This window comes from Xenopus tropicalis, chromosome 1, assembly GCF_000004195.4.
Source record: "Xenopus tropicalis strain Nigerian chromosome 1, UCB_Xtro_10.0, whole genome shotgun sequence".
NCBI lineage: Eukaryota > Metazoa > Chordata > Amphibia > Anura > Pipidae > Xenopus > Xenopus tropicalis.
Window position 1 is genome coordinate 101,301,353 of NC_030677.2, and position 13,711 is coordinate 101,315,063.

General features: G+C 39.1%; 1 protein-coding gene across 1 annotated transcript in view; it reads right to left on the bottom strand.

Moving 5' to 3' along the window:
• Positions 1 to 5,504: 5,504 nt before the first annotated feature.
• kank3 (KN motif and ankyrin repeat domains 3) overlaps positions 5,505 to 13,711 on the bottom strand; it is a 47,357-nt gene continuing 39,150 nt past the window's right edge. The window contains exons 8-12 of the mRNA XM_002938551.5: positions 13,124 to 13,343; positions 9,923 to 10,065; positions 8,978 to 9,178; positions 8,540 to 8,638; positions 5,505 to 7,677 (exon numbers count right to left, since the gene is read on the bottom strand). Coding sequence (XP_002938597.1) covers positions 7,621 to 7,677; positions 8,540 to 8,638; positions 8,978 to 9,178; positions 9,923 to 10,065; positions 13,124 to 13,343 — 720 coding nt within the window. The 3' untranslated portion in view covers positions 5,505 to 7,620. The remainder of the gene's footprint in view (positions 7,678 to 8,539; positions 8,639 to 8,977; positions 9,179 to 9,922; positions 10,066 to 13,123; positions 13,344 to 13,711) is intronic.

The window sequence follows — 13,711 nt, forward strand, 5'->3', positions numbered from 1 at the left end:
GATTCGTATTTTTTTTTTGTTTTTTTAATCTATCTTAATAATTGATATCATTCATTTCTTTCCTAGGTGCTAAAAATACTCGTTGGATATGTAAATTATTATATATTAAATTATGTAATATACATATTGTATAAAACTGTATATTTGGTCACGTATGCAGTAACTATATTTTCTTTTCGCTATGACCAAGAACACGCTTTTCAGTGATGACATGTTGCCAGACCCAGACGCTCCTCGGTGAGCCAAAGACAGATCCATGAACCATTAGTTTTAGTAAAATGTCATCAACATGCAAGTACATTTTAGCTCTGAATATCGTTTTACATCTGATTTTTGTGCTACACTGATTATCAACCATATAATAAGATATAGAAGAATATAAAAAAATCTTTGATTGTTGGGCTCTTGCACATGCAGATTTGTATATGCATTTACCCATGTGGTGCATTTTTATGTTCCAGGTATTTGAGTATACCCATTGGTCTGTACCCGAGAGCAGGGTGAATGCAAAAACTATGCTATGGGGAGCCCCCCTGGAATTCTGTGAGGGGGGGAAGCAACAGCCTATTCCTGGCATTCTCACAGGGCTGAATATATCATTTCATACATGCACAGTCACATAACAGAAGGCAAGAAAGTAAGGAAAGTGAATGGTTGCTAGAAAAGTGCAGCTACAGGCAAGTCTGTATTTAAGTCCTGTGCCACCCCAGGCATCGAACCTAAGTGCACCCACTTGTCAATGGAAGGGACTTCACACTCAGTGTGTGCATAGTTACATAGTTACATAGGGTTGAAAAAAGACCAGAGTCCATCAAGTTCAACCCATCCAAGTAAACCCAGCACACACAACCCACACCTACCAATCTATACACTCACATACATAAACTATATATACAACTACTAATACTAACTGTAGATACTAACTGTAGATATTAGTATCACAATAGCCTTGGATATTCTGATTGTTCAAGAACTCATCCAGGCGCCTCTTAAAGGCATTAACAGAATCTGCCATTACCACATCTCTAGGAAGGGCATTCCACAGCCTCACTGCCCTCACCGTGAAAAACCACCTACGCTGCTTCAAATGGAAGCTCTGTTCCTCTAATCTAAAGGGGTGACCTCTGGTGCGCTGATTGTTTTTATGGGAAAAAAGAACATCCCCCAACTGCCTATAATCCCCTCTAATGTACTTGTACAGAGTAATCATGTCCCCTCGCAAGCACCTCTTTTCCAGAGAAAACAACCCCAACTTCGACAGTCTAACCTCATAGTTTAAATCTTCCATCCCCTTAACCAGTTTAGTTACACGTCTCTGCACTCTCTCCAGCTCATTAATATCCCTCTTAAGGACTGGAGCCCAAAACTGCACCGCATACTCAAGGTGAGGCCTTACCAGGGACCTATAAAGGGGCAAAATTATGTTTTCATCCTTTGAGTCAATGCCCTTTTTTATACACGACAGCACTTTATTTGCTTTAGTAGCCACAGAATGACACTGCCTGGAATTAGACAACTTGTTATCAACAAAAACCCCTAGATCCTTCTCCATTAAGGAAACCCCCAACACACTACCATTCAGTAAATAGTTCGCGTTTATATTATATATATATATATATATCAACATTGAACCTCATTTTCCAGTTTGCTGCCCAGTTTTCCAATTTTGTCAAATCGCTCTGCAAAGTGGCAGCATCCTGCATGGAACTTATAGTTTTGCACAATTTAGTATCATCAGCAAAAATAGAAACAGTACTCTCTATGCCCTCCTCCAGGTCATTAATAAACAAGTTAAAAAGCAAAGGAACAAGGACTGACCCCTGCGGTACTCCACTAACCACACTGGTCCAATTAGAAAATGTTCCATTTACCACCACTCTTTGTACTCTAGCCTTCAGCCAGTTCTCTATCCAATTACAAATATTATGTTCTAGGCCAATATTCCTTAATTTGATCATTAACCTTCTGTGAGGTACTGTATCAAAAGCTTTAGCAAAGTCAAGTAGATGACATCAACTGCCATTCCAGCATCAAGGTTCCTACTCACCTCCTCATAAAAGGCGACTAAATTAGTCTGGCAAGATCTGTTACGCATAAAACCATGCTGGCACAAACTAATAGTATTGTGAACTGCAATGTATTCAAGTACCCTATCCCTTATTACCCCTTCCAAAAGTTTTCCTACTACTGATGTCAGACTAACAGGCCTATAGTTTTCAGGCTGAGAACGGGATCCCTTTTTAAATAACGGCACCACACAGCGCTCAGCTCATTTAATACCCTGGGATGAATCCCATCCGGCCCTGGACCTTTGTTTACCTTTACATGTTCAAGTCTCTTTTGAATTTCCTCCCGAGTGACCCATGCATCAGTAGCTAAATTACTAGAACTGGGCATATTAAAAGGGAAGCCTTCATTAGCTGGCTCCTCAGATGTATTGACAAATGAAAAATAAGAGTTCAAAATTTCTGCTTTTCCCCCATTCTCATCAACCAACTTACCCCCCCGTGATAATAAGGTTCCCACCCCTTCTTGCTTCATGACGTCAGTACTGCACCTCCCTCCCCACCCAGCTCCATTTCCACGGGAACTCTTAGGTGGCTGGGGTTTTTTTCAACATTTTTTCTAAAAAAAGAAAATCTATTAAAGAATCTTTATGCCTCTAGAACCAACAATTTATTAATATTAAGTCTTCCTTTTAAACTTAGGGCAAGGTCGCACAAAGCAGTACTACTGTAAGCTCTGTGTGCCCTTGCCCTTAGACCCATTTTTGCTTTTTCCATAAATAGAAGGGGAAAGGGTACTTGTCCTGCTCCCATCACTGTGAGAAGTGAATCAACAGGCAGTTTACTCGCCCTTCAATCACCACACTGTATAAGTTTTGAACTTCTTTTGATCATCATCATTAAACAAGTTCAAAACTTATACAGTGTGGTGATTGAAGGGCGAGTAAACTGCCTGTTGATTTACTTCTCACAGTGATGGGAGCAGGACAGTAGAACAACGATGCTTGGATAGGCTTGCTTAGAGATGAGTGTGGGTACTGATTTCACCAGCCCTGGAAAAATGATTACAACAGAAACGGCTGCTTCCTCTCAGGACCAGGAAGTGATGTAATCAGGTGGCAGAGTGAATATCAACGTAAATAATAAACAGCTGCAAGGACACTGTACTAGAAGTGACCAGAGGAGAAAGGGAGTGGGAAGTGCAAGGATACATAAAATGTAAAAGAAATTGTTACATATGAAGAGATTGGCAACACTTGAGAATTGCTGTATCTAAAATGTGGACAGAACTACTGCTGTGGCAGCACAGTACTACTTAGACTGGGGGTTGCTTCATATAAAACTTAAATTGTATTTTTACTTAAATTAAGATCAAATAAAGGTATCCATGGAATTCTCTGATCAGACCATGTAATTGGAAAACTACTAAAATGTATAAAAACATGACAGGTGGACAATCAACTCTTACCAAACCATGGTCCTGTGACCTATATTTTCGTGCTTGTGTGTAGTTGTAAAGGGCTTTAAAGTAAAAGAAAAGGTACAATCAATGTTAGGCACCCCCTAGTGATTGTAATCACTTACCTTTTACCCCGGCTGGTGCCCGTTAGGAGAAAACTGCACCGGGCCAGGGTAGCTGCAAGCCTTTCCTCTTCCTTCTTTTTTCTTCACACTGCTTGCAAATGCGCAGTAGAGTGAAAAGCCAAACTTTAACCAAAAAGCAAGCCTTTTCACTCTACTGACCATGTGTCGGGCCCGGGATTGCAAAGAAACAAGACAGGAATACCCTTCATAGTGATGTTGTAATGGTAGATTCTGCCTTTAAGAGGGGCCTGGATGAGTTCTTGAACAAGCATAGTATCCAAGGCTATTGTGATACTAATATCTACAGTTAGTATTAATGGTTGTATATATAGAGGAAGAGGATTGCGTGTTCGCAGCTACCCCAGTAAACAATTACAATCACTGGGGGGGTGCCTAACATTTTGGCATCCCCCATTGATTGTACCTTTTCTCCTCCTTTAGGCTGTAGTTCCCAGCACTCTATTACTAGGTAGAAATTATTTTTAAAATGTTATAAGAATTAGTCCCTGAAGGGGAAAATTGGCCTTAAATGTGGATTGTATCTTGAAAAACTCCAACTCTATCCAACCCTTCTGGCCATGTGCTCATTTTGCTGCCTTTCTGAATTTGCAACCATATTACTCACTTAGTAAAGGTTTATCCAGAATGCTGGGGTTTTTGGATAAGAGGTATTTACCTTAAATCTGATAAAAATCATTTATACATTTATTAAACCCAACAGTATTGTTTGCCAATAATATAAATTTATGCAGCTTGTTACTATCAAGTACAAGACACTTTTATTACTTTTTAAATGAGCTTCATGTGTGATGGCTTTCCTGTAATTCAGAGCTTTCTGGATAACAGGTTTCCAGATAAGTATCCCATATGTGTACCTGGAACCATAAATACACTAAAATATCCTTCCTTATTATTCATTAATCTTCAGACTCACTGGTCATAATGTAAACAAAGCCATCCAAATATATTTCCCTTTTCTGAGTGATGCTTGGGTGCAGAGGATCAGTATATTTTCATGAAGATTCATGGAAACCCCACAAGAAAATGCTGCTATATACTACTTTTATGTTTGTTTTTATTACAACTGTTGCACAAAATGGGTACATGCTTACTGCAGATTGGTTGCTAAGGGGTTAGGGGTTTAGGACTGGGGCAATACTTCTATTGCTATTGTATACTGTATATGTAAGGCTTTGTATGCGATGGTAGATATTTATAGAGGATATCAATTGTTACCCCAGAGATCCACTAAAAATACCTAGTACTTAATGCATTGGTGACTTGCTATTTCTGTGCTAAGTGTGAGAGTTATTACTATATCCAAAAAAAAAAATATTAAAAAGGAGTGCTTTAAGTACCTCTAATTAGTTGTTGTTACATACTTAGGGAGCTATGTAGTACCAGTGGCAAAAGAAAAGCCAGGACAAACTTTGCTCACACAGTAAATATACATTTATAATAAAGGAGAACCCTGAATATCATGTGCTTAATGATGTCCTCAGTTATACTCTGATTGGTAACGGAATTTCTGTCACATGACTCATTGAAACTTGTGCATTATAAAAAATAATGTACCCCTGATGTAGAATATGAGGAAAATAGAAGTCATGTCAGAGGGAGTCCTCAACCCCCCTCCATTAGAGCATAAGCTCATCCAGGAGAATCGGATAGGGGTATGTTATAACAATTTCAGTAACCTAAAGAAGTCTGGTAGGGCTTTGCAAATGGTGGATATTTCCTTTAACGTTTTAGGATATTGAAACATGTGGTTATGTATATGGTATGTAGGATTACTAACAGCATCGAGTGAAGTTTTTTTACTCTATACTTAACTTTTGACACTTGCCATTTTTGGATGTCAAGACCCTGTCTTCAAATCACTCCCCCTTTTTTTTTTACAAAATGAAGACAAAGTAAAACAAATAGCTTTTATTTTTTCCAAAAAAGTTATCAGTATGTATAAATAAAGTGGGGTAGGACTGTTTGCAATACGGCACAATACATGGAATTCAGAATAGTGGTATTAGTATGCAAAAACAATACATATTGTCATGCAGCTTAAATATCAATATCTTAGTGCAGTGGCAACAGTCTTGTGTTTTAAAAGGAGGTATAATGACTGTATGGGTGCCAAATGTTAGGCACCCCCAGTATATTAGAATGGCTTATCTGAGACCTTGGGACGGTGCCCCTGTATGCTGAAAACCGCACCAGATTGGTGTACTTCTATAACAGCACCACACTGCAATCTTTTTCTGCATCTTTCTGTTTGGCCCCAGAACAGTGCGCCTGAGCTTTAACCATACTGTGCATGCACATACAGACAGGCGCCAAAGAGGTGTTGCTTTTAGCACAGTACCCTGTGTGGAGCAGTCTTTAATAAACAGGATAACCAGCCCAGGGTTTCAGGTAAGCAATTAAAATCACTGGGGGAAGGGGGGGGGGTGCCTAAAACGTTGGCACTCCCAGTGATAACCTTTCCTACTGCTAGAAAGAAGTATAAATCATGGGGGGGTGCCAAACAATAGGCACTCCCAGTGATTATAATCACTCACCTAATACCTCAGGCCAGTGCTCCTGTTAGCAGAAACCTGCAATGGCCAGGGGTATTTCTGAACAAGCATCACTAAGCGATCTTCTTCCTGCTTCTGCTTTGCACCAGGCGTGCACATGCAGTAGAGTGAATAGCTAAACTTTAAGCAAAAAGCCTGCATTTTCACTTTACTGCAAATGTGCCGGCCGGGGCCACTAAAGAACAACAAAGCAAAAGAAGAAAATCACTCCATGGTGCTCCCTTGGAAACCTTATCATTTGGCAATTTTTTCTTATCCTTTAAAAAACTACGGCCCCTTTATAAATAGGGAATATCTTCCACTGATTTTATCCTCAAGGCTAGTGCGACACGTTTGTGATCTGTTGCATTCCATCCCTTTACAATGCACTAGGAGGAGCAGTATTAGTTTGTAAGCGCACACATTAGTTGGATTTTGTTGTAAAAATGCATACTTTTATGTTTATTTATCCCAGCAGATATCACAATGTATGACACTAGCCTATATTGTTAATTTCATCAGAATCCAAAATGTTTGAGTCTGCTTAAAACAATAGTAATGTTGTGTAAAGCTGTTCACAGGAGATTTTTAAGATGGCATGGAGGAATCCATTTATGGGTAACACAGACTATTTCTATTTCCTTAATGTCTAATAACAGAGGACCTATCTTACTTTATGACAGAGTTTCTCCTTACACTGCCAGGATAATTACAGCTGTTTAGAACGAGGTTGCAGCGTGTGAATACGGTAAGCAATTTCAAGGCAAGTTTATTAATACAAGTTCTTGGTGCCCCTGCAATTACTGGACTACTGTGGCTCTTAACCAGTATAAATTAAAGCATAAATTAAATAATAAATGTATATTTAATTTTTAAAGTAGAAAGAAATGGAAGATAATCACTATTTATAAATGAGGTATGTGTACCCATACCAGTTTGCATCATAGTTACAATATACTTTCACCTTTTATGTCAAGAAGTTAGTGCTTTCATGGGTGATTCTAGCCCCAAAGCCGCCCTGTGCTTACCTTTACAGTGGGGCCACATCACTAGTGCACAGAGCACAACTGCTGCACTAGAAGAGCTTAATTTCTGGTTTAATAACTGGAAATTCAATTCTTAATGTTACCAAAAGTGGCATTTTGCAGGCCTGGTAACTTGTGGCGTGCTACCGCCTGAGACAAGGTTCAGACCTTGCCTCATAGCAGGAGCACCCCTAAATGCTTTGACCTCTCCTTAACAGCTCCACTTACTGTGCTGAGATGGGCTGAGCTGCACACTGCCATAACAAAGATCTTAACCTAAAAAAATAACTTAGTGACCACAAGAGTCATGTTTAAAAAAAAGAGTACATTATATAATTGTGTATTTGTACTTTGTTTGCTATACATTTGTCACATAATGTGCTTTTTTAAAAAAAATTTGTATATGCAGTCAATAATGGCCAAGGTAAGTCTAAAAGTCCATGTTCATTCCATTTATTCAGGTTTCCCATGGCTGCTTGAGGCTTTACCCATTGCTAATACATCCGAGCTCTGCAAAGATAAAAGAGAAATCCTATATCATTGGCTTGCTTCATCTCACATAACTCTTTAATTGCACTTATTTATTCCAACTGTGAGGTGGCAGTTTTTGGTGGCTAAAGAAGGGGGAACCAAAATATGAAAACCCAAATACATGGAAGAGTGGAACAATTAGAATAGAAAAATATACTTTTGTAAAGTTACACCTTTCTGTAAGGTTTCAACTTCTCTAGATTTTGCAGATAAATTAACAACACAACCTGGTAATTTATCCGCAGAGAATTCAGAATGTAACTGAAGGCCTGTAGTATTGCCTGCTTCAAGCACCATATAATGTTTCCCCATTTAAAAATTACACTTCAATTAGTTTTGTCCACCACCTACCATCATTTAGGGGCAGATTTATCAAAGTGTTTAAATAAAGCTTACTAAAGAAAAACTCACCCACATTCTATTCATTTCTATGGGATTTTAAGAAGCGTATTTATCTTTGGGTGAAATTTAGAGGTCACCATTTTTTCTGTGGTGAGTTCTAATCTCACATTTTGATAAATCTGCCACATAGTGTAAAGGTGGCCATACACGGGCCGATTTTGTATTGGCATCACAGATAGACCTCCACGACAGACATCTGGCCAGATCTTGATCGGGCAGATTTGATCTTTTCCTATTCCCGCCATTTTAATTTGATCATTAGCCTGCTATCACCCACCCATAAGTAGGCACATTGGGAGAAGATCTGTTTACTTGGCAACCTCGTGTATGGCCACCTTAACTGTCTCTTGCATAGGCTTCTGGATACTGGATGCAGCAATAGCAATGTCTGTGCACATTTGTATCATTAGATTTTAATCATATTAGTATGATTACTTACCGGAGACTGTACTTTGGAGAAATTTACGTGGGCATATAATAACATAGCAATATCATTCTGTCCAGCTTCCAGTGCTATAGATAAAGCGTTACTTCCATCCTAAAGAATACAAAATTATATAACATTTAAACTCTAAACTACTGCAGATATTTGTAGTACAAAACTTTTCTTTTCAGGTCCATCCTTCTTTTAAGGCTCCAAAACTAGCAACAGCCTCTTTTAAAATATTAATTCAATTACAAAACCAGTATGAAAATGAAATAACGATTATTTGATACAAAAAGGATTTTCAGATTCTCACTAAGGACAGTGAGTGTGGTTATGCTTCTCATTGATGATGCTCTACTATAGTGTATGGGGATTTTGATAAGAGTGGCAGATGGAAAAATCAGGATGCTAACAGGGACTGAAGATAAAAGAATTTGTCTCATCACTCACATTATCTGTAATGGACACATCACAATCTGTTTGTGCTAGCAGCAACTTCACAATCTCTGCTCGGCCATGTTCACTTGCACACATCAGTGCTGTTGATCCCTCATCATCCTGAAGGTTAACATTGGCTCCACAGGCAAGCAGCGCCTGCACCATTTCCTGCCGACCATGGCTCACTGCAAGCATCAGTGCTGTCTGTCCAGCCTACATCAAGATCAAAGGCAATAAGAAATAGTAACATTTCAACTCAACCCTATTTTGAATATAATGTCTTATATCTGAATCTTTGAGGTCTGAAGCCTAAAGCCAAAATAAAAAAAAAAAAAAAAGGAACTATCACGCTACTCTTGAAAATTTGCTCAGGCCCATTAGGATTAAAGGAGAATGCAAGTCAAAATTAAAAAAGCATACTGCACAATAGTCCTCCTATTGTTAAGTAAAAACGCCACACTTTTGGCTCACCTAATCAAATATTTACTCAGTCACACTTACTTCACATTTTCTAGAACAGGCAGCAATCTCTAAAAAGGTATTCTCCCTTCCTTTCCCTCCTTGCTTTATACTGCACATGTGTTTCATTCCCTCCCCCCCTCCCCTCTGCCAGATCCGCTTCTGATTGGCTGGTGGGCATGTGTAGCTCAGAACAGGAGACAGGATCAAGTTACACACATGCTCAGAGAATAGGAAGGCTGCCGCTGGCAGCCTACTTGAAGGGAAGAGAGATTTCAGTGATGTCACTGGAGTCTTCACACTGCTGTAGGCTGCCAGCACCATATCTCAGAGAAGCAAGCAGGGATCTGGGAATTTAGATATGCAGTAAGTACTTAAAAAGAATGCCTTTAGACTTACTTTTAATTTATATTAACCTTTCATTGTCCTTTAATAGCACCAATACACCTGAACCCAAAACCATTCAAATTCCTGTCTCAAATAAATAAAAGCTGTTACCTGACTGGCTTTAGCATTAACATTGCCCAAGCTAAACAGCCTGCTCACAACATTCATGTCATCTTCCTTTTCCACAGCTGCTAGGGCGGCTAACATGATTGCAGTGTAGCCTGCCTTATTCTGTCGGTCAACATTGCAAACTCCTGAAGAAATGAACAAAGAAAGTTTACACACTTAAGAGGGCAAGCCAAACCAATAAATGTAAAAGACATAAATGAGGTCTACAAATCTACAACGTTTTATAATAAAATATTACAGAGTTCACATTTATACTGGAGGCAGTATATGGAGCTTAAAGATTTGTTAGACAAATAACGAAGGTCTTTTAGGGGTACATTGTGCATACAGTCATTTACTATGTTAATGTATCTGATGTTGGTTTTCTTTTTTTAGTAAAACTGTCTGTGAAGCATGAAGTATATTACAAAAACTCTATCCTCCTGTCTCTTCCAAGCATCTCTACACAATTCAGTGATATTGTGAACAACTTCCCTATGCCCCTAGAGAAGGGGGTCAGCTCCAGTGCCTACACTCACTGATCAGCAGCTGTTTTGCTATGAAGACGCAGTGATACAGCGAGTCTTCCAGCACTACTGTGAATCAGCTGTCCTCGCCTTGCTTATTTACATAGTATTAATAAAAGGCTGGTTGGAGTTTATACTGTTAATGCTTCAGAGATTGAACATTAAATAAACCCAACAGTATTGTTTTGCCACCAGTAAAGATGAATTATATCTTAGGATAAGGTACTGTTTAATTAATACAGAGTATAAAGAGATCATTTTTATAATTGGAAATTATTTGATTAAAATATGGGAGATGGCTTTCCCGTAATTTAAAACCTTTTGGATAACCAATGTCTGCATAACAGATCCCATACCTGTATGTATATGTATAATACAGTGGAGGAAATAATTATTTGACCCCTCACTGATTTTGTAAGTTTGTCCAATGACAAAGAAATGAAAAGTCTCAGAACAGTATCATTTCAATGGTAGGTTTATTTTAACAGTGGCAGATAGCACATCAAAAGGAAAATCGAAAAAATAACTTTAAATAAAAGATAGCAACTGATTTGCATTTCATTGAGTGAAATAAGTTTTTGAACCCCTACCAACCATTGAGAGTTCTGGCTCCCACAGAGTGGTTAGACACTTCTACTCAATTAGTCAACCTCATTAAGGACACCTGTCTTAACTAGTCACCTGTATAAAAGACACCTGTCCACAGAATCAATCAATCAAGCAGACTCCAAACTCTCCAACATGGGAAAGACCAAAGAGCTGTCCAAGGATGTCAGAGACAAAATTGTAGACCTGCACAAGGCTGGAATGGGCTACAAAACCATTAGCAAGAAGCTGGGAGAGAAGGTGACAACTGTTGGTGCAATTGTTCGAAAATGGAAGGAGCACAAAATGACCATCAATCGACCTTGCTCTGGGGCTCCACGCAAGATCTCACCTCGTGGGGTGTCAATGATTCTGAGAAAGGTAAAAAAGCATCCTAGAACTACACGGGAGGAGTTAGTTAATGACCTCAAATTAGCAGGGACCACAGTCACCAAGAAAACCATTGGAAACACATTACACCAAAATGGATTAAAATCCTGCAGGGCTCGCAAGGTCCCCCTGCTCAAGAAGGCACATGTGCAGGCCCGTCTGAAGTTTGCCAATGAACACCTGAATGATTCTGTGAGTGACTGGGAGAAGGTGCTGTGGTCTGATGAGACCAAAATAGAGCTCTTTGGCATTAACTCAACTCGCTGTGTTTGGAGGAAGAAAAATGCTGCCTATGACCCCCAAAACACCGTCCCCACCGTCAAGCATGGGGGTGGAAACATTTTGCTTTGGGGGTGTTTTTCTGCTATGGGCACAGGACAACTTATTCGCATTAACGGGAAAATGGACGGAGCCATGTATCGTGAAATCCTGAACGACAACCTCCTTCCCTCTGCCAGGAAACTGAAAATGGGTCGTGGATGGGTGTTCCAGCACGACAATGACCCAAAACATACAGCAAAGGCAACAAAGGAGTGGCTCAAGAAGAAGCACATTAAGGTCATGGAGTGGCCTAGTCAGTCTCCGGACCTTAATCCAATAGAAAACCTATGGAGGGAGCTCAAGCTCAGAGTTGCACAGAGACAGCCTCGAAACCTTAGGGATTTAGAGATGATCTGCAAAGAGGAGTGGACCAACATTCCTCCTAAAATGTGCGCAAACTTGGTCATCAATTACAAGAAACGTTTGACCTCTGTGCTTGCAAACAAGGGTTTTTCCACTAAGTATTAAGTCTTTTTTTGTTAGAGGGTTCAAAAACTTATTTCACTCAATGAAATGCAAATCAGTTGCTATCTTTTATTTAAAGTTATTTTTTCGATTTTCCTTTTGATGTGCTATCTGCCACTGTTAAAATAAACCTACCATTGAAATGATACTGTTCTGAGACTTTTCATTTCTTTGTCATTGGACAAACTTACAAAATCAGTGAGGGGTCAAATAATTATTTCCTCCACTGTATATATATATATATTATAGATATATAGATATTATCTACCAAGCAGTACCACACAGACACATAGAAATACAGAAGCTGAAGTTAAAAAAGACTTTGCTCTTTGTCTGTTAAATATTTTCCAAAAGATCTGCAATCTTTAAATGACTCTAATTTGCAGCAGAATGAGGGAGAAGCTCCTTTGTAGATTAATTTAGTACTAAAAAGTTATCTGACACTTTGAAACTCTCAGTACCACTGCTTAGAGATAATCCTACAGTCACTGATTACAAATTAAAAACTCCCTTCTGAACCTGTTCAATATTTTTTAATCCCAAGAGATAATTTTGTGTTATGTAGAAACAACTACAGAAAATAAGGCAGTAAAATGTTTATAGTTAAGCATATTCCATATAAGCACTTGTGCTCTATACAGGACAGTATTTAGCTGATTCTAGCTGCTGTGTAATGGCATTACTTGATACAGCTTATTCTGCTATGTAACAGTTATCCCTGGCAGGCATGAATTTCAAGTTTTTGCTCTCCAAATAGAATTCACTTGACCAGTCAGTGATTTAGCTAATGTACCAAATTGGTTCTTGCAGGGCATGCCCCCTTTTACTGACAGCACTAGTCATTTAATCATGAACCCTCTTTATTTGTCCTTTTTTTTGTTTGTTTTGTTTCATTTTTTATGGTTTTGGTACATACCAGTGTCCAGCAGCAACTGCACAATGAAGAAGTTGGAGTGAGAAACACTATAGTGAAGGGCTGTGTTCCCATTTCCATCAGTAAGATTTACAACATGGCTTAACATTTCTGGGGAGATATCCATAAAAGCTTTGAGGTATGCCGCCACAGTTTCCGCCACAGAGGATTTCTGACTGGAGGCTCGAAACCACTCTTGTTGCACAATGTGGGAACTGGCCAGCTGAATAAAAGAAGAAATAAATATAAGCTCTTTGTTCTCTTGTACTGAAAATAATTAACAGTGCCCTGGAAAAATTATTTTAGCAACATTGAAGTCAAAGGAAATTATGGAAATGATGTCTAATATATGGTGCCCACTCCCAACAACAACTAATTATTACAGCTGGGGAGTACCAGTAGGTGCAAGGAGCAGGAGAGCCCTGTATTTACTGCCTGCCTACAGGCATCAAGTACTGGGCTGCCTTGCATCTGTCAGTGCTGGGTCTGTGCATGGCTGCTAAGGGGCACAATTTTGTTTTGTGCTCTAGCTTGAAGTAGTGCTCCTAAACCACTACTTCAAGCATGCTTTGCTTTGTGTTTAGAAAGCAT